Source organism: Salvelinus fontinalis, chromosome 35 (assembly GCF_029448725.1).
Source record: "Salvelinus fontinalis isolate EN_2023a chromosome 35, ASM2944872v1, whole genome shotgun sequence".
In the NCBI taxonomy this organism is placed as follows: domain Eukaryota; kingdom Metazoa; phylum Chordata; class Actinopteri; order Salmoniformes; family Salmonidae; genus Salvelinus; species Salvelinus fontinalis.
In genome coordinates this window covers 39,250,339-39,277,608 of record NC_074699.1, presented here as the reverse complement: position 1 = coordinate 39,277,608, position 27,270 = coordinate 39,250,339, and the positions used below count along the sequence as shown (strand labels likewise).

At 43.8% G+C, this 27,270-nt stretch overlaps 1 protein-coding gene across 1 annotated transcript in view; it reads left to right on the top strand.

The window, feature by feature from the left end:
• LOC129834841 (multiple epidermal growth factor-like domains protein 11) overlaps nt 1-27,270 on the top strand; it is a 355,101-nt gene that overhangs the window by 89,098 nt on the left and 238,733 nt on the right. The window contains exons 3-4 of the mRNA XM_055900156.1: nt 12,614-12,715; nt 22,668-22,768. Of these exons, the coding sequence (XP_055756131.1) occupies nt 12,614-12,715; nt 22,668-22,768 (203 nt within the window). The remainder of the gene's footprint in view (nt 1-12,613; nt 12,716-22,667; nt 22,769-27,270) is intronic.

The following is a 27,270-nucleotide window of genomic DNA, read 5'->3' as shown; positions in this document are numbered from 1 at the left end:
TAACCCAAAACCAACATAGAAACAGATAACATAGACTGCCCACCCCAAACTAACGCCCTGACCAATTACACATACAAAAACAACATAAAACTGGTCAGGACCGTTACATAACCCCCCCCTCAAGGTGCGAACTCCGGACGCACCAGCACAAAGTCCAGGGGAGGGTCTGGGTGGGCAGGTGACCACGGTGGTGGCTCCGGCTCTGGACGCTGTCCCCACACCACCATAGTCACTCCCCGTTTTTGTCTTCCCCTCCCAATGCCCACCCTAAAACTCACATCCCCTAAATAAACATCCAGCACCAGGAGAAGGGGCAGCACCGGGACAAAGGGCAGCACCGGGACAAGGGGCAGCACCGGGACAAGGGGCAGCACCGGGACAAGGGGCAGCACCGGGACAAGGGGCAGCACCGGGACAAGGGGCAGCACCGGGACAAGGGGCAGCACCGGGACAAGGGGCAGCACCGGGACAAGGGGCAGCACCGGGACAAGGGGCAGCACCGGGACAAGGGGCAGCACCGGGACAAGGGGCAGCACCGGGACAAAGGGCAACACCGGGACAAGGGGCAGGTCCCGGCTGATAAACTCTGGCAGATCCTGGCTGAGGGACTCTGGCAGGTCTATGCAGGCTGACGGCTCTCGACGCTCATGGCAGGCTGACGGCTCTCGACGCTCATGGCAGGCTGACGGCTCTCGACGCTCATGGCAGGCTGACGGCTCTCGACGCTCATGGCAGGCTGACGGCTCTCGACGCTCATGGCAGGCTGACGGCTCTCGACGCTCATGGCAGGCTGACGGCTCTCGACGCTCATGGCAGGCTGACGGCTCTCGACGCTCATGGCAGGCTGACGGCTCTGGCTGCTCATGGCTCTCTGACGGCTCTGGCTGCTCATGGCTCTCTGACGGCTCTGGCTGCTCATGGCTCTCTGACGGCTCTGGCTGCTCATGGCTCTCTGACGGCTCTGGCTGCTCATGGCTCTCTGACGGCTCTGGCTGCTCATGGCTCTCTGACGGCTCTGGCAGATCCTGTCTGGTTGGCGGCTCTGGCAGATCCTGTCTGGTTGGCGGCTCTGGCAGATCCTGTCTGGTTGGCGGCTCTGGCAGATCCTGTCTGGTTGGCGGCTCTGGCAGATCCTGTCTGGTTGGCGGCTCTGGCGGATCCTGTCTGGCGGGCGGCTCTGGCGGATCCTGTCTGGCGGGCGGCTCTAGCGGCTCCTGTCTGGCGGGCGGCTCTGTAGGCTCATGGCAGACGGGCGGCTTTGCAGGCTCATGGCAGACGGGCGGCTTTGCAGGCTCCTGGCAGACGGATGGCTCAGACGGCGCTGGGGAGACGGATGGCTCAGATGGCGCTGGGGAGACGGATGGCTCTGGCCGGATACGGCGCACTGTAGACCTGGTGCGTGGTGCCGGAACTGGAGGCACCTGGCTAAGGATAAGCACCTTCCTACTAGTGCGGGGAGCAGGAACAGGGCACACTGCCTTCTCAAAGCCTACTCTATCCCTGATGCGAGGTACCGGCACTGGTGACACCGGGCTGAGGACAAGCACATCAGGATTAGTAGGGGGAGAATATACAGTGTGTTCAGGGCTCTGGAGACGCACAGGTGGCTTAGTGCGTGGTGCCGGAACTGGAGGCACCAGGCTAGATACACGCACTACAGGGAGAGTGCGTGGAGGAGGAACAGGGCTCAGGATACGCACTGGTAGCCTAGTGCGTAGTGTAGACACTGTAGGTACTAGGCTGGGGCGGGGAGGTGGTGCCGGAAATACCGGACCGTGGAGACGTACTGGCACTCTTGAGCATTGAGCCTGCCCAACCTTACCTGGTTGAATGCTCCCGGTTGCCCGACCAGTGCGGGGAGGTGGAATAACCCGCACCGGCCTATGTAGGCGAACCGGGGAAACCATGCGTAAGGCAGGTGCCATGTATGCCGGCCCGAGGAGACGCACTGGAGACCAGACGCGTTGAGCCGGCCTCATGACACCTGGCTCAATACTCAATCTAGCCCTACCAGTGCGGGGAGGTGGAATAACCCGCACTGGGCTATGCACTCGTACAGGAGACACCGTGCGCTCTACTGCGTAACACGGCGCCTGCCCGTACTCCCGCTCTCCACGGTAAGCCTGGGAAGTGGGCGCAGGTCTCCTACCTGCCCTTGGCCCACTACCTCCTAGCCCCCCCCCCCAAGAAATTTTTGGGTGTTACTTACGGGCTTTTTTTGGCTTCCGTGCCAGACGCGTTCCCTCATAGCTCCGGTTCCTCTCTCCGGTAGCCTCTGCTCTCCTCAATGCCTCCACCTGTTCCCATGGGAGGCGATCCCTACCAGCCAGGATCTCCTCCCAAGTGTAGCAACCCTTTCCGTCCAAAACATCGTCCCATGTCCATTGCTCCTTCTTCTCCTGTCCCTTACTCCGTTTAGTTCTCCCTTGCCGCTTGGTCTTAGCGTGGTGGGTGATTCTGTAACGACTGGTGCTCTCCTCATCCTCGGATGAGGTGAGGAGAGAAGGATCTTCAGACCAAAATGCAGCTTGAGGGAAATAAGCCATACTTTTATTTAACTACGATGATGGCAACACGAAAACAAATACACTTACGAAATAACAAAACAAGAAAACGACGTTGACGAAACCTGAACATAAACTTACATAACTACACGTAAACTCACGAACAGGAAAACAGACGACATCGAAACGAAAAGCCAAACAGTCCCGTATGGTGCATACATCGACACGACACAGGAGACAATCACCCACAAACAAACAGTGAGAACGCCCTACCTAAATATGACTCTTAATTAGAGGAAAACGCAAACCACCTGCCTCTAATCAAGAGCCATACCAGGTAACCCAAAACCAACATAGAAACAGATAACATAGACTGCCCACCCCAAACTAACGCCCTGACCAATTACACATACAAAAACAACATAAAACTGGTCAGGACCGTTACACCATTAGAAGGAGAGAGTTAGTTAGAGTTGGAGCCAGCCAGTAGAAGGAGAGAGTTAGAGTTAGAGTTGGAGCCAGCCATTAGAAGAAGAGAGGTAGAGTTGGAGCCAGCCATTAGAAGGAGAGAGGTGGAGTTGGAGCCAGCCATTAGAAGGAGAGAGTTAGAGTTAGAGTTGGAGCCAGCCATTAGAAGGAGAGAGTTAGAGTTAGTGAGAGTTAGTGAGAGTTAGTGAGAGTTAGTGAGAGTTAGTGAGAGTTAGTGAGAGTTAGTGAGAGTTAGAGTTAGAGTTAGAGTTAGAGTTAGAGTTAGTTTGAGTTAGTTTGAGTTAGTTTGAGTTAGTTTGAGTTAGTTTGAGTTAGTGAGAGTTAGTGAGAGTTAGTGAGAGTTAGTGAGAGTTAGTGAGAGTTAGTGAGAGTTAGTGAGAGTTAGTGAGAGTTAGTGAGAGTTAGTGAGAGTTAGAGTTAGTGAGAGTTAGAATTAGTTAGAGTTAGTTAGAGTTAGTTAGAGTTAGTTAGAGTTAGTTAGAGTTAGTTAGTTAGAGTTAGTTAGTTAGAGTTAGTTAGTTAGAGTTAGTTAGTTAGAGTTAGAGTTAGTTGGGCTTAGAGTTAGTTGGAGTTAGTTAGGCTTAGAGTTAGTTGGAGTTAGTTAGGCTTAGAGTTAGTTGGAGTTAGTTAGGCTTAGAGTTAGTTGGAGTTAGTTAGGCTTAGAGTTAGTTGGAGTTAGTTAGGCTTAGAGTTAGTTGGAGTTAGTTAGGCTTAGAGTTAGTTGGAGTTAGTTATGGTTAGAGTTAGTTGGAGTTAGTTATGGTTAGAGTTAGTTAGAGTAAGAGTTATAATTAGAGTTAGAGTCAGCCATTAGAAGGAGAGAGTTAAAGTTAGAGTTGGAGCCAGCCATTAGAAGGAGAGAGGTAGAGTTGGAGTTGGAGCCAGCCATTAGAAGGAGAGAGGTAGAGTTAGAGTTGGAGCCAGACATTAGAAGGAGAGAGTTAGAGTTGGAGTTAGAGTTGGAGCCAGCCATTAGAAGGAGAGAGTTAGAGTTAGAGTTGGAGCCAGCCATTAGAAGGAGAGAGTTAGAGTTGGAGTTGGAGTTGGAGCCAGCCATTAGAAGGAGAGAGGTAGAGTTGGAGTTGGAGCCACCCATTAGAAGGAGAGAGGTAGAGTTGGAGTTGGAGCTAGCCATTAGAAGGAGAGAGGTAGAGTTAGAGTTGGAGCCAGCCATTAGAAGGAGAGAGGTAGAGTTGGAGTTGGAGTTGGAGCCAGCCATTAGAAGGAGAGAGGTAGAGTTAGTTGGAGCCAGCCATTAGAAGGAGAGAGTTAGAGTTAGAGTTGGAGCCAGCCATTAGAAGGAGAGAGTTAGAGTTGGAGTTGGAGTTGGAGCCAGCCATTAGAAGGAGAGAGTTAGAGTTAGAGTTGGAGCCAGCCATTAGAAGGAGAGAGGTAGAGTTCGAGTTCGAGCCACCCATTAGAAGGAGAGAGGTAGAGTTGGAGTTGGAGCTAGCCATTAGAAGGAGAGAGGTAGAGTTAGTTGGAGCCAGCCATTAGAAGGAGAGAGTTAGAGTTGGAGTTGGAGCCAGCCATTAGAAGGAGAGAGTTAGAGTTAGAGTTGGAGCCAGCCATTAGAAGGAGAGAGGTAGAGTTGGAGTTGGAGCCAGCCATTAGAAGGAGAGAGTTAGAGTTGGAGTTGGAGCCAGCCATTAGAAGGAGAGAGGTAGAGGTAGAGTTGGAGCCAGCCATTAGAAGGAGAGAGGTAGAGGTAGAGTTGGAGTTGGCGCCAGCCATTAGAAGGAGAGAGGTAGAGTTGGAGTTGGAGCCAGCCATTAGAAGGAGAGAGGTAGAGTTGGAGTTGGAGCCAGCCATTAGAAGGAGAGAGGTAGAGTTGGAGTTGGAGCCAGCCATTAGAAGGAGAGAGGTAGAGTTGGAGTTGGAGCCAGCCATTAGAAGGAGAGAGGTAGAGGTAGAGTTGGAGTTGGAGCCAGCCATTAGAAGGAGAGAGGTAGAGTTAGAGTTGGAGTTAGAGCCAGCCATTAGAAGGAGAGAGTTAGTTAGAGTTGGAGCCAGCCAGTAGAAGGAGAGAGTTAGAGTTAGAGTTGGAGCCAGCCATTAGAAGAAGAGAGGTAGAGTTGGAGCCAGCCATTAGAAGGAGAGAGGTAGAGTTGGAGTTGGAGCCAGCCATTAGAAGGGGAAAGTTAGAGTTAGAGTTGGAGCCAGCCATTAGAAGGAGAGAGGTGGAGTTGGAGCCAGCCATTAGAAGGAGAGAGTTAGAGTTAGAGTTGGAGCCAGCCATTAGAAGGAGAGAGTTAGAGTTAGTGAGAGTTAGTGAGAGTTAGTGAGAGTTAGTGAGAGTTAGTGAGAGTTAGTGAGAGTTAGTGAGAGTTAGTGAGAGTTAGTGAGAGTTAGAATTAGAATTAGAGTTAGAATTAGAGTTAGAATTAGAGTTAGAATTAGAGTTAGAGTTAGTTAGAGTTAGTTTGAGTTAGTTTGAGTTAGTTTGAGTTAGTTTGAGTTAGTGAGAGTTAGTGAGAGTTAGTGAGAGTTAGTGAGAGTTAGTGAGAGTTAGAATTAGAATTAGAGTTAGAATTAGAGTTAGAATTAGAGTTAGAATTAGAGTTAGAGTTAGTTAGAGTTAGTTTGAGTTAGTTTGAGTTAGTTTGAGTTAGTTTGAGTTAGTGAGAGTTAGTGAGAGTTAGTGAGAGTTAGTTTGAGTTAGTGAGAGTTAGTGAGAGTTAGTTTGAGTTAGTGAGAGTTAGAGTTAGAGTTAGTGAGAGTTAGAATTAGAATTAGAGTTAGAATTAGAGTTAGAATTAGAGTTAGAGTTAGTTAGAGTTAGTTAGAGTTAGTTAGAGTTAGTTAGAGTTAGTTAGAGTTAGTTAGAGTTAGTTAGAGTTAGTTAGAGTTAGTTAGTTAGAGTTAGTTAGTTAGAGTTAGAGTTAGTTAGAGTTAGTTGGGCTTAGAGTTAGTTGGAGTTAGTTGGAGTTAGTTAGGCTTAGAGTTAGTTGGAGTTAGTTAGGCTTAGAGTTAGTTAGAGTTAGAGTTATAATTAGAGTTAGAGTCAGCCATTAGAAGGAGAGAGTTAAAGTTAGAGTTGGAGCCAGCCATTAGAAGGAGAGAGGTAGAGTTGGAGTTGGAGCCAGCCATTAGAAGGAGAGAGTTAGAGTTAGAGTTGGAGCCAGCCATTAGAAGGAGAGAGTTAGAGTTGGAGTTGGAGTTGGAGCCAGCCATTAGAAGGAGAGAGTTAGAGTTAGAGTTGGAGCCAGCCATTAGAAGGAGAGAGTTGGAGTTGGAGCCACCCATTAGAAGGAGAGAGGTAGAGTTGGAGTTGGAGCTAGCCATTAGAAGGAGAGAGGTAGAGTTAGAGTTGGAGCCAGCCATTAGAAGGAGAGAGGTAGAGTTGGAGTTGGAGTTGGAGCCAGCCATTAGAAGGAGAGAGGTAGAGTTAGTTGGAGCCAGCCATTAGAAGGAGAGAGTTAGAGTTAGAGTTGGAGCCAGCCATTAGAAGGAGAGAGTTAGAGTTGGAGTTGGAGTTGGAGCCAGCCATTAGAAGGAGAGAGTTAGAGTTAGTTGGAGCCAGCCATTAGAAGGAGAGAGGTAGAGTTGGAGTTGGAGCCACCCATTAGAAGGAGAGAGGTAGCGTTGGAGTTGGAGCTAGCCATTAGAAGGAGAGAGGTAGAGTTAGAGTTGGAGCCAGCCATTAGAAGGAGAGAGGTAGAGTTGGAGTTGGAGTTGGAGCCAGCCATTAGAAGGAGAGAGGTAGAGTTAGTTGGAGCCAGCCATTAGAAGGAGAGAGTTAGAGTTAGAGTTGGAGCCAGCCATTAGAAGGAGAGAGGTAGAGTTGGAGTTAGCGCAGCCATTAGAAGGAGAGAGGTAGAGTTGGAGTTAGAGCCAGCCATTAGAAGGAGAGAGTTAAAGTTAGAGTTGGAGCCAGCCATTAGAAGGAGAGAGGTAGAGTTTGAGGTAGAGTTGGAGCCAGCCATTAGAAGGAGAGAGGTAGAGTTAGAGTTGAAGCCAGCCATTAGAAGGAAAGAGGTAGAGTTAGTTGGAGCCAGCCATTAGAAGGAGAGAGTTAGAGTTGGAGTTGGAGCCAGCCATTAGAAGGAGAGAGGTAGAGTTAGAGTTGGAGCCAGCCATTAGAAGGAGAGAGTTAGAGTTGGAGTTAGCCATTAGAAGGAGAGAGTTAGAGTTAGAGTTGGAGCCAGCCATTAGAAGGAGAGAGGTAGAGTTGGAGTTGGCTCCAGCCATTAGAAGGAGAGCGGTAGAGTTGGAGTTGCAGTTGGAGCCAGCCATTAGAAGGAGAGAGGTAGAGTTGGAGTTGGAGCCAGCCATTAGAAGGAGAGAGGTAGAGTTGGAGTTGGAGCCAGCCATTAGAAGGAGAGAGTTAGAGTTGGAGTTAGAGCCAGCCATTAGAAGGAGAGAGTTAGAGGTAGAGTTGGAGTTGGAGCCAGCCATTAGAAGGAGAAAGGTAGAGTTGGAGTTGGAGCCAGCCATTAGAAGGAGAGAGTTAGAGTTAGAGTTGGAGTTAGAGCCAGCCATTAGAAGGAGAGAGGTAGAGGTAGAGTTGGAGTTGGAGCCAGCCATTAGAAGGAGAGAGGTAGAGTTGGAGTTGGAGCCAGCCATTAGAAGGAGAGAGGTAGAGTTAGAGTTGGAGCCAGCCATTAGAAGGAGAGAGGTAGAGTTGGAGCCAGCCATTAGAAGGAGAGAGGTAGAGTTGGAGTTGGAGCCAGCCATTAGAAGGAGAAAGTTAGAGTTAGAGTTGGAGCCAGCCATTAGAAGGAGAGAGGTGGAGTTGGAGCCAGCCATTAGAAGGAGAGAGTTAGAGTTAGAGTTGGAGTTAGAGCCAGCCATTAGAAGGAGAGAGGTAGAGTTAGTGAGAGTTAGTGAGAGTTAGTGAGAGTTAGTGAGAGTTAGTGAGAGTTAGTGAGAGTTAGTGAGAGTTAGAATTAGGGTTAGAATTAGGGTTAGAATTAGATTTAGAATTAGTTAGAGTTAGTTAGAGTTAGTTAGAGTTAGTTAGAGTTAGTTAGAGTTAGTTTGAGTTAGTTTGAGTTAGTTTGAGGTAGTTTGAGTTAGTTAGTTTGAGTTAGTTAGTTTGAGTTAGTTAGTTTGAGTTAGTTAGTTTGAGTTAGTTAGTTTGAGTTAGTTAGTTCGAGTTAGTTAGTTTGAGTTAGTTAGTTCGAGTTAGTTAGAGTTAGTTGGAGTTAGTTAGGCTTAGAGTTAGTTGGAGTTAGTTAGGCTTAGAGTTAGTTGGAGTTAGTTAGGCTTAGAGTTAGTTGGAGTTAGTTAGGCTTAGAGTTAGTTGGAGTTAGTTAGGCTTAGAGTTAGTTGGAGTTAGTTAGGCTTAGAGTTAGTTGGAGTTAGTTAGGCTTAGAGTTAGTTGGAGTTAGTTAGGCTTGGAGTTAGTTGGAGTTAGTTAGGCTTAGAGTTAGTTGGAGTTGGTTAGAGTTAGAGTTAGTTAGAGTTAGTTATGGTTAGAGTTAGTTAGAGTTAGAGTTATAATTAGAGTTAGAGTCAGCCATCAGAAGGAGAGGGCTAGTTAGGGTTATAGTTAGAGTTAGTCAGCCATCAGAAGGAGAGGGCTAAAGGTTTACTCCCTGGGCAGTGTGAGCTGAGGTGTAAATCAGACCTCACATCTGGAGCCTTCTGATCCTTCCTGGCTCTGTCTGATGACGAAATCTGTGTCCCAAATAGCACCCTATTCCCTATATAGTGGTACTACTATAGACCAGAGCCCTATTCCCTATATAGTGGTACTACTATAGACCAGAGCCCTATTCCCTATATAGTGGTACTACTATAGACCAGAGGCCTATATAGTGGTACTACTATAGACCAGAGCCCTATATAGTGGTACTACTATAGACCAGAGCCCTATATAGCGGTACTATATAGCGGTTCTGAGCCAAGAAGATAGAGCTATAGAGATGACACCTGGGACTAATAATAATCACCCACACAGCGCTCTCTTTTCTCTTTTAAGAGGGAGGAGGAGGAGGTGATAAGTGTCAGCTAGTTAAGCAATAAGGCATGAGAACCTGCACATGATCATGTGATAACTCCTGACTAAGGGCTGTTCTGAGGCACGAGGGGAAGCCAAAGGAAACAGCCCTTTGGAGGGTTTTATTCTCTATAATTTCCACGTTCCAGGGCCTTATTGCTTTTATAAAACGGTTGCCAACATATTAAAAAAAGATTGACGACATGTTTTCATAATTATTTTTAATTATATTGAGTAAATCATTTTTATTTCATTGTAACACCATACAAAATAGTTCTGAGATTCTGACGTTGCCAAATGGGCTGGTCGTTCATTCGATCCATTCTATTTGAAATGGTTGCTACGCTAAACAAATCATTGGCATCGCTAGCTAGCCAACTAAAGCTAACACACAATCACATCAAGCAGCTGAAATGACAGGAAACGATGTGCACCTTCGTTTGTTGTCCCCCGCAATGAGATCGGGATTGTGGATCTGTCTCCGTAAGTTAGTACGTTCGTCACGCGCAGTATCTTAGACAGCACCGGCACGAGTTTGACTAAAGTTGGGTGAAGGTAGCCTCTTGCCATAGACATGTACAACATGACCCTGATTGGCCGAAGGGGGAGGCTGTAGGAATCAACTGACATTCTAAACTTTGTACAAGTATATCTCCTGTCCTGTTTGAACTATTGTCATGACCTAATAAGGTCCGCCCATTCATTTTTCTGTTAATTAGACTGTTTATCCCACACCAGACTTTGTACAAGTATATCTCCTGTCCTGTTTGAACTATTGTCATGACCTAATAAGGTCCGCCCATTCATTTTTCTGTTAATTAGACTGTTTATCCCACACCAGACTTTGTACAAGTATATCTCCTGTCCTGTTTGAACTATTGTCATGACCTAATAAGGTCCGCCCATTCATGTTTCTGTTAATTAGACTGTTTATCCCACACCAGACTTTGTACAAGTACATCTCTCGTTTGTTTTATAGTCGTGTAAGTTTCCCATAACAACCTATATAATGTTGGTACTTACAAATGAAATGTCTTTCCACATCTCTTGAACTGCCGCTGTATAGAGACCGTTGGCATAAAGTGTAAATGATAGACAACAATGTGAATAGTTCCCAGTCAATTCATTGACATCATTATGTTACTATCAGTATAGTCAGGCAAGACTACTATCAGTATAAATGTCCCTAGTAGACTACTATCAGTATAAATGTCCCTAGTAGACTACTGTCAGTATAAATGTCCCTAGTAGACTACTGTCAGTATAAATGTCCCTAGTAGACTACTATCAGTATAAATGTCCCTAGTAGACTACTGTCAGTATAAATGTCCCTAGTAGACTACTGTCAGTATAAATGTCCCTAGTAGACTACTATCAGTATAAATGTCCCTAGTAGACTACTGTCAGTATAAATGTCCCTAGTAGACTACTGTCAGTATAAATGTCCCTAGTAGACTACTGTCAGTATAAATGTCCCTAGTAGACTACTGTCAGTATAAATGTCCCTAGTAGACTACTGTCAGTATAAATGTCCCTAGTAGACTACTATCAGTATAAATGTCCCTAGTAGACTACTGTCAGTATAAATGTCCCTAGTAGACTACTATCAGTATAAATGTCCCTAGTAGACTACTGTCAGTATAAATGTCCCTAGTCTGGACATAAAAACATATCCTGTTTTATATCAATGCATCTTCCTATCAAGCAGTATAGTCCATTCTCTAACATAGTCAACTATCACCTTTTAATTTCCAACAAGAAAAACAAACAAAAATGAAAACAATTTCTCTCTCTCAGATGTTGGAATAATGATCACTGATCGACACAAGGATGAGCGGTGCATCATGGGGGACAACATGTTTACTGTAGACCTGTTTTACCTTAGTTTCTATTGCCGTTTCTTTGGATGTTTCAGTATAATGATCCTGATAAATGAATTCTCCTGGCTCAGAGAAGGTGTCAGTCTTGTCACGTTCATATGGATGGCATGGTGGAGATCGCAAAAAAGCCCCCAAAAAATGGCAACATTGTTCCACAGGTTGGAGAGGCAGACAGCAAGGTTTAGAGACAAACCCCAACTGTTGCAAACCAAATGCCTAGTAGCATGGGGAAATATTGTCTAGATGCTTTTTTTCCAGGGGAGATTAAGTTCATAAACTGACTGGCTGGGCTGTGGGACAGTGGATACACATTGATAAAGATAACGGAACTGTTAACAGGCATTATTACCCAGAGAATGAGGGTGGTACTCCCTGCTATCAACCAATCATATAATAAGTGTTATTTGAGTACAAAGGGTAAGGTCAGAGAGTAGATGACAGAATAAGGAAAGAGAGTAGATGACAGAATAAGGAAAGAGAGTAGATGACAGAATAAGGAAAGAGAGTAGATGACAGAATAAGGAAAGAGAGTAGATGACAGAATAATGAAAGAGAGTAGATGACAGAATAAGGTCAGAGAGTAGATGACAGAATAAGGAAAGAGAGTAGATGACAGAATAAGGAAAGAGAGTAGATGACAGAATAAGGAAAGAGAGTAGATGACAGAATAAGGTAAGAGAGTAGATGACAGGATAAGGAAAGAGAGTAGATGACAGAATAAGGAAAGAGAGTAGATGACAGAATAAGGAAAGAGAGTAGATGACAGAATAAGGAAAGAGAGTAGATGACAGAATAAGGTCAGAGTGTAGATGACAGAATAAGGAAAGAGTGTAGATGACAGAATAAGGAAAGAGAGTAGATGACAGAATAAGGAAAGAGAGTAGATGACAGAATAAGGTCAGAGAGTAGATGACAGAATAAGGAAAGAGAGTAGATGACAGAATAAGGAAAGAGAGTAGATGACAGAATAAGGAAAGAGAGTAGATGACAGAATAAGGAAAGAGAGTAGATGACAGAATAAGGAAAGAGAGTAGATGACAGAATAAGGAAAGAGAGTAGATGACAGAATAAGGTAAGAGAGTAGATGACAGAATAAGGAAAGAGAGTAGATGACAGAATAAGGAGAGAGAGTAGATTACAGAATAATGAAAGAGAGTAGATGACAGAATAAGGAAAGAGAGTAGATGACAGAATAAGGAAAGATAGTAGATGACAGAATAAGGAAAGAGAGTAGATGACAGAATAAGGAAAGAGAGTAGATGACAGAATAAGGAAAGAGAGTAGATGACAGAATAAGGAAAGAGAGTAGATGACAGAGTAAGGAAAGAGGGTAGATGACAGAATAAGGAAAGAGAGTAGATGACAGAGTAAGGAAAGAGGGTAGATGACAGAATAAGGAAAGAGAGTAGATGACAGAATAAGGAAAGAGAGTAGATGACAGAATAAGGAAAGAGAGTAGATGACAGAATAAGGAAAGATAGTAGATGACAGAATAAGGAAAGATAGTAGATGACAGAATAAGGAAAGAGAGTAGATGTTTGTGTCTAACTGCTTTGCTTTATCTTGGCCAGGTCACAGTTGTAAATGAGAACTTGTTCTCAACTGGCCTACCAGGTTAAATAAAGGTGAAATAAAATAAAACGTTTTAATAAATTACATAATAAGGAAAGATAGGAGAGTATATGATGTGTGTGTGTGGGTGGGTGGGTGGGTGGGTGGGTGGGTGTCCCTGTGCTTGTATCTGTTTGAGGAACCTAAAGTGTCCTCTAAGCTTCCTGTCTCTTTCTCTCCACCAGTTATGCTGTGACGGTCCAGGAGTCCTATGCCCACCCCTTTGACCAGGTCTACTACACAAGGTGCACCGACATCCTCACCTGGTTCAAATGTACCAGACACAGGTAATGACATCCTCACCTGGTTCAAATGTACCACACACAGGTACTGACCAGCTATGGTAGAGATATGCAGTATGATACAGGTACTGACTCGCTATGGTAGAGATATACAGTATGATACAGATACTGACCCGCTATGGTAGAGATATACAGTATGATACAAGTACTGACCCGCTATGGTAGAGATATACAGTATGATACAGGTACTGACCAGCTATGGTAGAGATATACAGTATAATACAGGTACTGACCCGCTATGGTAGAGATATACAGTATGATACAGGTACTGACCCACTATGGTAGAGATATACAGTATGATACAGGTACTGACCCGCTATGGTAGAGATATACAGTATGATACAGGTACTGACCAGCTATGGTAGAGATATACAGTATGATACAGGTACTGACCAGCTATGGTATAGATATACAGGTACTGACCCGCTATGGTAGAGATATACAGATATAGAATATAATACAGGTACTGACCCGCTATGGTAGAGATATACAGTATGATACAGGTACTGACCCGCTATGGTAGAGATATACAGTATGATACAGGTACTGACCAGCTATGGTAGAGATATACAGTATGATACAGGTACTGACCCGCTATGGTAGAGATATACAGTATGATACAGGTACTGACCCGCTATGGTAGAGATATACAGATATACAGTATGATACAGGTACTGACCAGCTATGGTATAGATATGCAGAATGATACAGGTACTGACCCGCTATGGTAGAGATATACAGTATGATACAGGTACTGACCCGCTATGTTAGAGATATACAGATATACAGTATGATACAGGTACTGACCAGCTATGGTATAGATATACAGATATACATTATGATACAAGTACTGACCCGCTATGGTAGAGATATACAGTATGATACAGGTACTGACCCGCTATGGTAGAGATATACAGATATACAGTATGATACAAGTACTGACCCGCTATGGTAGAGATATACAGTATGATACAGGTACTGACCCGCTATGGTAGAGATATACAGATATACAGTATGATACAAGTACTGACCCGCTATGGTAGAGATATACAGTATGATACAGGTACTGACCCGCTATGGTAGAGAAATACAGATTTACAGTGATACAGGTACTGACCCGCTATGGTATAGATATACAGTATGATACAGGTACTGACCCAATATGGTAGATATATACAGATATACAGTATAATACAGGTACTGACCAGCTATGGTAGAGATATACAGTATGATACAGGTACTGACCCGCTATGGTAGAGATATACAGTATAATACAGGTACTGACCCGCTATGGTAGAGATATACAGATATACAGTATGATACAGGTACTGACCAGCTATGGTATAGATTTACAGATTTACAGTATGATACAGGTACTGACCCGCTATGGTATAGATATACAATATGATACAGGTACTGACCCGCTATGGTATAGATATACAATATGATACAGGTACTGACCCGCTATGGTAGAGATATGCAGTATAATACAGGTACTGACCCGCTATGGTATAGATTTACAGTATGATACAGGTACTGACCCACTATGGTAGAGATATACAGATATACAGTATGATACAGGTACTGACCCGCTATGGTAGAGATATACAGTATGATACAGGTACTGACCCGCTATGGTATAGATATACAGTATGATACAGGTACTGACCCGCTATGGTAGAGATATACAGTATAATACAGGTACTGACCCGCTGTGGTAGAGATATACAGTATGATACAGGTACTGACCCGATATGGTAGAGATATACAGTATGATACAGGTACTGACCCGCTATGGTAGAGATATACAGTATGATACAGGTACTGACCCGCTATGGTAGAGATATACAGATATACAGTATTATACAGGTACTGACCCGCTATGGTATAGATATACAGATATACAGTATGATACAGGTACTGGCCAGCTATGGTAGAGATGTACAGTATGATACAGGTACTGACCCGCTATGGTATAGATATACAGTATGATACAGGTACTGACCCGCTATGGTAGAGATATACAGGTACTGGCCAGCTATGGTAGAGATATACAGTATGATACAGGTACTGACCAGCTATGTTAGAGATATACAGATACACAGTATGATACAGGTACTGACCAGCTATGGTAGAGATATACAGATATACAGTATGATGCAGGTACTGACCCGCTATGGTAGAGATATACAGTATGATACAGGTACTGACCAGCTATGGTAGAGATATACAGTATGATACAGGTCCTGACCCGCTATGGTAGAGATATACAGTATGATACAGGTACTGACCCGCTATGGTATAGATATACAGTATGATACAGGTAATGACCCGCTATGGTAGAGATATACAGTATGATACAGGTACTGACCAGCTATGGTAGAGATATACAGTATGATACAGGTACTGACCCGCTATGGTAGAGATATACAGTATGATACAGGTACTGACCTGCTATGGTAGAGATATACAGTATGATACAGGTACTGACCCACTATGGTAGAGATATACAGATATACAGTATGATACAGGTACTGACCAGCTATGGTAGAGATATACAGTACGATACAGGTACTGACCAGCTATGGTATAGATATACAGGTACTGACCCGCTATGGTAGAGATATACAGATATAGAATATAATACAGGTACTGACCCGCTATGGTAGAGATATACAGTATGATACAGGTACTGACCCGCTATGGTAGAGATATACAGTATGATACAGGTACTGACCCACTATGGTAGAGATATACAGTATGATACAGGTACTGACCCGCTATGGTAGAGATATACAGTATGATACAGGTACTGACCCGCTATGGTAGAGATATACAGTATGATACAGGTACTGACCCGCTATGGTAGAGATATACAGTATGATACAGGTACTGACCCGCTATGGTAGAGATATACAGATATACAGTATGATACAGGTACTGACCAGCTATGGTATAGATATGCAGAATGATACAGGTACTGACCCGCTATGGTAGAGATATACAGTATGATACAGGTACTGACCCGCTATGTTAGAGATATACAGATATACAGTATGATACAGGTACTGACCAGCTATGGTATAGATATACAGATATACAGTATGATACAAGTACTGACCCGCTATGGTAGAGATATACAGTATGATACAGGTACTGACCCGCTATGGTAGAGATATACAGATATACAGTATGATACAAGTACTGACCCGCTATGGTAGAGATATACAGTATGATACGGGTACTGACCCGCTATGGTAGAGAAATACAGATTTACAGTGATACAGGTACTGACCCGCTATGGTATAGATATACAGTATGATACAGGTACTGACCCACTATGGTAGATATATACAGATATACAGTATGATACAGGTACTGACCAGCTATGGTAGAGATATACAGTATGATACAGGTACTGACCCGCTATGGTAGAGAAATACAGATATACAGTATGATACAGGTACTGACCCGCTATGGTATAGATATACAGATATACAGTATGTTACAGGTACTGACCAGCTATGGTAGAGATATACAGATATACAGTATGATACAGGTACTGACCCGCTATGGTATAGATTTACAGTATGATACAGGTACTGACCCGCTATGGTATAGATATACAGATATACAGGTACTGACCCGCTATGGTAGAGATATACAGTATGATACAGGTACTGACCCGCTATGGTAGAGATATACAGATATACAGTATGATACAGGTACTGACCCGCTATGGTAGAGATATACAGTATGATACAGGTACTGACCCGCTATGGTAGAGATATACAGTATGATACAGGTACTGGCCAGCTATGGTAGAGATGTACAGTATGATACAGGTACTGACCCGCTATGGTAGAGATATACAGTATGATACAGGTACTGACCCGCTATGGTATAGATATACAGTATGATACAGGTACTGGCCAGCTATGTTAGAGATATACAGATACACAGTATGATACAGGTACTGACCAGCTATGTTAGAGATATACAGATATACAGTATGATACAGGTACTGACCCGCTATGGTATAGATATACAGTATGATACAGGTACTGACCCGCTATGGTAGAGATATACAGTATGATACAGGTACTGACCAGCTATGGTAGAGATATACAGTATGATACAGGTACTGACCCGCTATGGTAGAGATATACAGTATGATACAGGTACTGACCCGCTATGGTAGAGATATACAGTATGATACAGGTACTGACCCACTATGGTAGAGATATACAGTATGATACAGGTACTGACCCGCTATGGTAGAGATATACAGTATGATACAGGTACTGACCCGCTATGGTAGAGATATACAGTATGATACAGGTACTGACCCGCTATGGTAGAGATATACAGTATGATACAGGTACTGGCCAGCTATGGTAGAGATGTACAGTATGATACAGGTACTGACCCGCTATGGTAGAGATATACAGTATGATACAGGTACTGACCCGCTATGGTATAGATATACAGTATGATACAGGTACTGACCAGCTATGTTAGAGATATACAGATACACAGTATGATACAGGTACTGACCAGCTATGTTAGAGATATACAGATATACAGTATGATACAGGTACTGACCCGCTATGGTATAGATATACAGTATGATACAGGTACTGACCCGCTATGGTAGAGATATACAGTATGATACAGGTACTGACCCACTATGGTAGAGATATACAGTATGATACAGGTACTGACCCGCTATGGTAGAGATATACAGTATGATACAGGTACTGACCCGCTATGGTAGAGATATACAGTATGATACAGGTACTGACCCGCTATGGTAGAGATATACAGTATGATACAGGTACTGGCCAGCTATGGTAGAGATGTACAGTATGATACAGGTACTGACCCGCTATGGTAGAGATATACAGTATGATACAGGTACTGACCCGCTATGGTATAGATATACAGTATGATACAGGTACTGACCAGCTATGTTAGAGATATACAGATACACAGTATGATACAGGTACTGACCAGCTATGTTAGAGATATACAGATATACAGTATGATACAGGTACTGACCCGCTATGGTAGAGATATACAGTATGATACAGGTACTGACCAGCTATGGTAGAGATATACAGTATGATACAGGTACTGACCCGCTATGGTAGAGATATACAGTATGATACAGGTACTGACCCACTATGGTAGAGATATACAGATATACAGTATGATACAGGTACTGACCAGCTGTGGTAGAGATATACAGATATAGAATATAATACAGGTACTGACCCGCTATGGTAGAGATATACAGTATGATACAGGTACTGACCCGCTATGGTAGAGATATACAGTATGATACAGGTACTGACCCACTATGGTAGAGATATACAGTATGATACAGGTACTGACCCGCTATGGTAGAGATATACAGTATGATACAGGTACTGACCCGCTATGGTAGAGATATACATTATGATACTGGTACTGACCCGCTATGGTAGAGATATACAGTATGATACAGGTACTGACCCGCTATGGTAGAGATATACAGTATGATACAGGTACTGACCCACTATGGTAGAGATATAAAGATATACAGTATGATACAGGTACTGACCAGCTATGGTATAGATATGCAGAATGATACAGGTACTGACCCGCTATGGTAGAGATATACAGTATGATACAGGTACTGACCCGCTATGGTAGAGATATACAGTATGATACAGGTACTGACCCGCTATGGTATAGATATACAGTATGATACAGGTACTGACCAGCTATGGTAGAGATATACAGTATGATACAGGTACTGACCCGCTATGGTATAGATTTACAGTATGATACAGGTACTGACCCGCTATGGTAGAGATATAAAGATATACAGTATGATACAGGTACTGACCAGCTATGGTATAGATATGCAGAATGATACAGGTACTAACCCGTTATGGTAGAGATATACAGTATGATACAGGTACTGACCCGCTATGGTAGAGATATACAGATATACAGTATGATACAAGTACTGACCCGCTATGGTAGAGATATACAGTATGATACAGGTACTGACCCGCTATGGTATAGATATACAGTATGATACGGGTACTGACCCGCTATGGTAGAGAAATACAGATTTACAGTGATACAGGTACTGACCCGCTATGGTATAGATATACAGTATGATACAGGTACTGACCCACTATGGTAGATATATACAGATATACAGTATGATACAGGTACTGACCAGCTATGGTAGAGATATACAGTATGATACAGGTACTGACCCGCTATGGTAGAGAAATACAGATATACAGTATGATACAGGTACTGACCCGCTATGGTATAGATATACAGATATACAGTATGATACAGGTACTGACCAGCTATGGTAGAGATATACAGATATACAGTATGATACAAGTACTGACCAGCTATGGTAGAGATATACAGTATGATACAGGTACTGACCAGCTATGGTATAGATTTACAGTATGATACAGGTACTGACCCACTATGGTATAGATATACAGTATGATACAGGTACTGACCCGCTATGGTAGAGATATACAGTATGATACAGGTACTGACCCGCTATGGTAGAGATATACAGATATACAGTATGATACAGGTACTGACCCGCTATGGTAGAGATATACAGGTACTGACCAGCTATGGTAGAAATATACAGTATGATACAGGTACTGACCCGCTATGGTAGAGATATACAGATATACAGTATGATACAGGTACTGACCCGCTATGGTAGAGATATACAGTATAATACAGGTACTGACCAGCTATGGTAGAGATATACAGTATGATACAGGTACTGACCCGCTATGGTAGAGATATACAGTATGATACAGGTACTGACCCGCTATGGTAGAGATATACAGATATACAGTATGATACAGGTACTGACCCGCTATGGTAGAGATATACAGTATGATACAGGTACTGACCCGCTATGGTAGAGATATACAGTATGATACAGGTACTGACCAGCTATTGTAGAGATATACAGTATGATACAGGTACTGACCAGCTATGGTAGAGATATACAGTATGATACAGGTACTGACCCGCTATGGTAGAGATATACAGTATGATACAGGTACTGACCCGCTATGGTAGAGATATACAGATATACAGTATGATACAGGTACTGACCCACTATGGTATAGATATACAGATATACAGTATGATACAGGTACTGACCCACTATGGTATAGATATACAGATATACAGGTACTGACCCACTATGGTATAGATATACAGTATGATACAGGTACTGACCCACTATGGTATAGATATACAGTATGATACAGGTACTGACCCGCTATTGTATAGATATACAGTATGATACAGGTACTGACCCGCTATGGTAGAGATATACAGTATAATACAGGTACTGACCAGCTATGGTAGAGATATACAGTATGATACAGGTACTGACCCACTATGGTATAGATATATCAGTCTGTTTATGCAGACCTACAAAGCCATAGATGCTGTGATCATGAGTCTGTGTTGAGATTGATACAATATGGTAGGACCGGGACACCAGGTGAGTGAGGTGTACCAGGTATCTGGCCAATCACTGAATGAATCAGTCACTTAACTTGCAGGTCTGGAGTTGAGTAATTAGCCATAGAAAGAGATAGAAAGAGATGTGTGACTCTTGGGATGGTGTGCAACAATAAACCTGTTCCATTTCACGTTACCCCAATGACAACACACCTTTAACCCTTCCACTATAGTCTATGAATATCTTCCCTCCACAGGCTGAGGCAGTTTGTCTGGGCTCTTTACTGCCAGCCACTGGCAGGTGTGTGTGTGTGTGTTGACAGCCAGGCTCGGGCAGTTCAGACCATCAGTTCAGACCATCAGGTTTAAGTGGTGGTTGACTGCAGATGGCACACACACACGAGAGAGAGAGAGAGAGAGAGAGAGAGAGAGAGAGAGAGAGAGAGAGAGAGAGAGAGAGAGAGAGAGAGAGAGGAGAGAGAGAGAGAGAGAGAGAGAGAGAGAGAGAGAGAGAGAGAGAGGAGAGAGAGAGAGAGAGAGAGAGAGAGAGAGAGAGAGAGAGAGAGAGAGAGAGAGAGAGAGAGAGAGAGAGAGAGAGAGAGAGAGAGAGAGAGAGAGAGAGAGAGAGAGAGAGAGAGAGAGAGAGTGTGTGTTGTCGTGTACAGAGAGCACAGACGTCTTTGACTGAAAAGAGAAACTCTGCTTGTTTTGTCATTTGTAATCAAGTTGAAGGTGAGATGGAAGACAGTCTTCCTGACACCGTGCTTTAATAAAGGGCTTTTCTCAGATAGACAGTCTTCCTGACACCGTGCTTTAATAAAGGGCTTTTCTCAGATAGACAGTCTTCCTGACACCGTGCTTTAATAAAGGGCTTTTCTCAGATAGACAGTCTTCCTGACACCGTGCTTTAATAAAGGGCTTTTCTCAGATAGACAGTCTTCCTGACACCGTGCTTTAATAAAGGGCTTTTCTCAGATAGACAGTCTTCCTGACACCGTGCTTTAATAAAGGGCTTTTCTCAGATAGACAGTCTTCCTGACACCGTGCTTTAATAAAGGGCTTTTCTCAGATAGACAGTCTTCCTAACAATCACTACTGCATAGATCAATACTACTGTATTAGGTCAATACTACTGTATTAGGTCAGTACTACTGTATTAGGTCAATACTACTGCATTAGGTCAATACTACTGTATTAGGTCAGTACTACTGCATTAGGTCAGTACTACTGTATTAGGTCAGTACTACTGTATTAGGTCAGTACTACTGTATTAGGTCAATACTACTGTATTAGGTCAATACTACTGTATTAGGTCAATACTACTGCATTAGGTCAATACTACTGTATTAGGTCAGTACTACTGTATTAGGTCAATACTACTGCATTAGGTCAATACTACTGTATTAGGTCAATACTACTGTATTAGATCAGTACTACTGCATTAGATCAGTACTACTGCATTAGGTCAGTACTACTGTATTAGGTCAGTACTACTGCATTAGGTCAGTACTACTGTATTAGGTCAATACTACTGTATTAGGTCAGTACTACTGCATTAGGTCAGTACTTCTGTATTAGGTCAATACTACTGTATTAGGTCAGTACTACTGTATTAGGACAATACTACTGCATTAGGTCAATACTACTGCATTGGACACATTGAGAGTTGTGTGAGTGTACAAGACTAGATAGTCAAGGACCAGGTGGATGGTCCTCCAGAGGGTTTCCCAGCTGCCCCGGTGTCGTCGGTCCTACCACAGAGCAACAGCCAGATAGAGAGAGGACCAGGTGGATGGTCCTCCGGAGGGTTTCCCAGCTGCCCCGGTGTAGTCGGTCCTACCACAGAGCAACAGCCAGATAGAGCGAGCCAAACAGATGGGTACAGGAGGAGATGAGAGGAGACCCCAAATCAGCACTTTTAAAGTCCTCAAGGACAAAGTTACTCTGACTAACACCTGTTTCACCACTCTCTCTCTTTCTCTCTCTCTCTCTCTCTCTTTCTCTCTCTCTTTCTCTCTCTCTTTCTCTCTCTCTCTTTCTCTCTCTCTCTTTCTCTCTCTCTTTCTCTCTCTCTTTCTCTCTCTCTCTTTCTCTCTCTCTCTTTCTCTCTCTCTCTTTCTCTCTCTTTCTCTCTGTCTCTCTTTCTTTCTCTCTCTCTCTCTCTCTCTCTCTCTCTCTCTCTCTTTCTCTCTTTCTCTCTCTCTTTCTTCCACCCCCTCTATCTCTTTCACTCTATCTCCCCCTCTACCCCCCACTTTCTCTCTGTTTCTATGTCTCTCTCCTCTCTCTCTCTCCCCTCTACCGCCCAAACCCTCTCTCTCTCTCGCCCTCTCTCTACCTCTCTACTGCCCCCACCCTCTCTTTCTCGCCCTCTCTCTCTCCTTCTCTCTCTGTCTGTCTCTGTCTTCCTGTGTTACAGGATCAGCTATAAAACAGCGTACCGTAGGGGTGTGAGGACTATGTACAGAAGGCGTTCTCAGTGTTGCCCAGGTTTCTACGAGAGTGGAGACCTGTGTGTCCGTAAGTAACAGTCCTCTATCTCCTCTCTCTTTTTTACACAATTCTGGTTGGAAGATTCAGGAATCAGGAGGGAATAAGCAGGAAATCTGGGAATCCTCCAACAAGGATTTCTGGTAATGTTGGAACATTTCAGGGAATTTCGTCAGCAACCCGACTTGCCTCCCATCTTACGGGTCCATCTTAAAAAGCAACAGTTTTGTAGTTTCCATGAATAGGGAATGGTCTTTATCTATGTAATAGAGTCATGAAAGAGACTCTATAACAACTCTTCTCTTAGATATTCATACTCTCTGCCAGATCTTCCTCACAATCAGCCAAATCCAAATCCTTTTATCTTTTTATTCATTTATTCCCTTTTGATATCAGTCAAATGTATTCAACACTTCATATGACCAGCTCCAATATAACCAGCTCCAATATGTCCAGCTCCAATATGACCAGCTCCAATATGACCAGCTCCAATATGTCCAGCTCCAATATGTCCAGCTCCAATATGACCATATGACCAGCTCCGATATGACCAGCTCCAATATGACCAGCTCCAATATGACCAGCTCCAATATGACCAGCTCCAATATGACCAGCTCCGATATGACCAGCTCCGATATGACCAGCTCCGATATGTCCAGCTCCAATATGTCCAGCTCCGATATGACCAGCTCCAATATGTCCAGCTCCGATATGTCCAGCTCCAATATGACCAGCTCCAATATGACCAGCTCCAATATGACCAGCTCCAATATGACCAGCTCCAATATGACCAGCTCCAATATGACCAGCTCCAATATGTCCAGCTCCAATATGTCCAGCTCCAATATGACCATATGACCAGCTCCAATATGTCCAGCTCTAATATGACCATATGACCAGCTCCAATATGACCAGCTCCAATATGACCATATGACCAGCTCCAATATGTCCAGCTCCAATATGACCAGCTCCAATATGTCCAGCTCCAATATGTCCAGCTCCAATATGACCATATGTCCAGCTCCAATATGACCATATGTCCAGCTCCAATATGACCAGCTCCAATATGTCCAGCTCCAATATGACCAGCTCCAATATGACCAGCTCCAATATGACCAGCTCCAATATGACCAGCTCCAATATGACTAGCTCCAATATGTCCAGCTCCAATATGTCCAGCTCCAATATGACCATATGACCAGCTCCAATATGTCCAGCTCTAATATGACCATATGACCAGCTCCAATATGACCAGCTCCAATATGACCATATGACCAGCTCCAATATGTCCAGCTCCAATATGACCAGCTCCAATATGTCCAGCTCCAATATGTCCAGCTCCAATATGACCATATGTCCAGCTCCAATATGACCATATGTCCAGCTCCAATATGACCAGCTCCAATATGTCCAGCTCCAATATGACCAGCTCCAATATGTACAGCTCCAATATGTCCAGCTCCAATATGACCATATGTCCAGCTCCAATATGACCATATGTCCAGCTCCAATATGACCAGCTCCAATATGTCCAGCTCCAATATGACCAGCTCCAATATGTCCAGCTCCAATATGTCCAGCTCCAATATGACCAGCTCCAATATGACCAGCTCCAATATGACCAGCTCCAATATGACCAGCTCCAATATGTCCAGCTCCAATATGACCAGCTCCAATAGGACCATATGACCAGCTCCAATATGACCAGCTCCAATATGACCAGCTCCAATATGACCAGCTCCAATATGACCAGCTCCAATATGTCCAGCTCCAATATGACCAGCTCCGATATGACCAGCTCCAATATGACCAGCTCCAATATGACCAGCTCCAATATGACCAGCTCCAATATGACCATATGACCAGCTCCGATATGACCAGCTCCAATATGTCCAGCTCCAATATGACCAGCTCCAATATGTCCAGCTCCAATATGACCAGCTCCAATATGACCAGCTCCAATATGACCAGCTCCGATATGACCAGCTCCAATATGACCAGCTCCAATATGACCAGCTCCAATATGACTAGCTCCAATATGACCAGCTCCAATATGACCAGCTCCAATATGACCATATGACCAGCTCCGATATGACCAGCTCCAATATGTCCAGCTCCAATATGACCAGCTCCAATATGACCAGCTCCAATATGACCAGCTCCGATATGACCAGCTCCAATATGACCAGCTCCAATATGACCAGCTCCAATATGACCAGCTCCAATATGACCAGCTCCAATATGACCAGCTCCAATATGACCAGCTCCGATATGACCAGCTCCGATATGACCAGCTCCGATATGACCAGCTCCAATATGACCAGCTCCAATATGACCAGCTCCAATATGACCAGCTCCAATATGTCCAGCTCCAATATGACCATATGACCAGCTCCAATATGACCAGCTCCAATATGACCAGCTCCAATATGTCCAGCTCCAATATGACCATATGACCAGCTCCGATATGACCAGCTCCAATATGACCAGCTCCAATATGACCAGCTCTTATATGACCAGCTCCAATATGACCATATGACCAGCTCCAATATGACCATATGACCAGCTCCGATATGACCAGCTCCAATATGACCAGCTCCGATATGACCAGCTCCAATATGACCAGCTCCGATATGACCAGCTCCAATATGACCAGCTCCAATATGACCAGCTCCAATATGTCCAGCTCCAATATGTCCAGCTCCATTATGACCAGCTCCGATATGACCAGCTCCAATATGTCCAGCTCCGATATGACCAGCTCCGATATGTCCAGCTCCAATATGACCAGCTCCAATATGACCAGCTCCAATATGACCAGCTCCAATATGACCAGCTCCAATATGACCAGCTCCAATATGACCAGCTCCAATATGACCAGCTCCAATATGACCATATGACCAGCTCCAATATGTCCAGCTCCAATATGACCAGCTCCAATATGACCAGCTCCAATATGACCAGCTCCAATATGTCCAGCACCAATATGACCATATGACCAGCTCCGATATGTCCAGCTCCAATATGACCAGCTCCAATATGACCAGCTCCAATATGACCAGCTCCAATATGACCAGCTCCAATATGACCAGCTCCAATATGACCAGCTCCAATATGTCCAGCTCCAATATGACCAGCTCCAATATGTCCAGCTCCAATATGACCAGCTCACCCATTGGTGATCTCCCTTCAGATCTACTGGGACACCATTGGTTATATAACCTCAGATCTACTGGTACACCATTGGTTATATAACCTCAGATCTACTGGGACACCATTGGTGATCTCCCTTCAGATCTACTGGGACACCATTGGTTATATAACCTCAGATCTACTGGGACACCATTAGTGATCTCCCCTCAGATCAACTGGGACACCATTGGTTATATAACCTCAGATCTACTGGGACACCATTGGTGATATAACCTCAGATCTACTGGGACACCATTGGTTATATACCTCAGATCTACTGGGACACCATTGGTTATATACCTCAGATCTACTGGGACACCATTGGTTATATAACCTCAGATCTACTGGGACACCATTGGTTATATAACCTCAGATCTACTGGGACACCATTGGTGATCTCCTCTCAGATCTACTGGGACACCATTGGTGATCTCCCCTCAGATCTACTGGGACACCATTGGTTATATAACCTCAGATCTACTGGGACACCATTGGTTATATAACCTCAGATCTACTGGGACACCATTGGTTATATAACCTCAGATCTACTGGGACACCATTGGTGATCTCCCCTCAGATCTACTGGGACACCATTGGTGATCTCCCCTCAGATCTACTAGGACACCATTGGTTATATAACCTCAGATCTACTGGGACACCATTGGTTATATAACCTCAGATCTACTGGGACACCATTGGTTATATAACCTCAGATCTACTGGGACACCATTGGTGATCTCCCCTCGTCACAGATAAAAGACCTGCATTACTACAGTAACCCAGTTTCCTTCAGCTCCTTGGTATTGATATGGCCGGTGTTAGAGATACTCAACACCTAAAGCCACGTGCTGTAGCCTTTAGGGAAACACTGGGTTCCAAGACTAACAATACAGGCTGAGGATTTCTCTGAGAGATGAATCATGGACGCCTCGCATTGCAGCGAGTTCATCTCAAACGCCTCGAGAGGAAGGAGACTATAGAGTGTATTAGAAATAAACAGAGACAGGAAGTTGATTGAAGGATATCTTTAGCCTCTGCTTTCTGTCACTTCACTTTTTAAGTATAGTATAGATTCTAAGTCATTAGTGATTTATTCATTTTAAGTCTAACTTCACAATTAAATGCATGATTAATCATTTAAATACATTGACTTTTATCACGTTTTCTAATAATTACACCGTTATTTTCATTGTGTCAATCAAACTAACTCATAAATCTCCAAAGTTCTACTGTACATCTCTATTAGAGATATAAGTACATCCTGAAACACCCCGTCTAACGTTCTCTCTACTACTATAGACCAGAGCCCTATATAGTGGTACTACTATAGACCAGAGCCC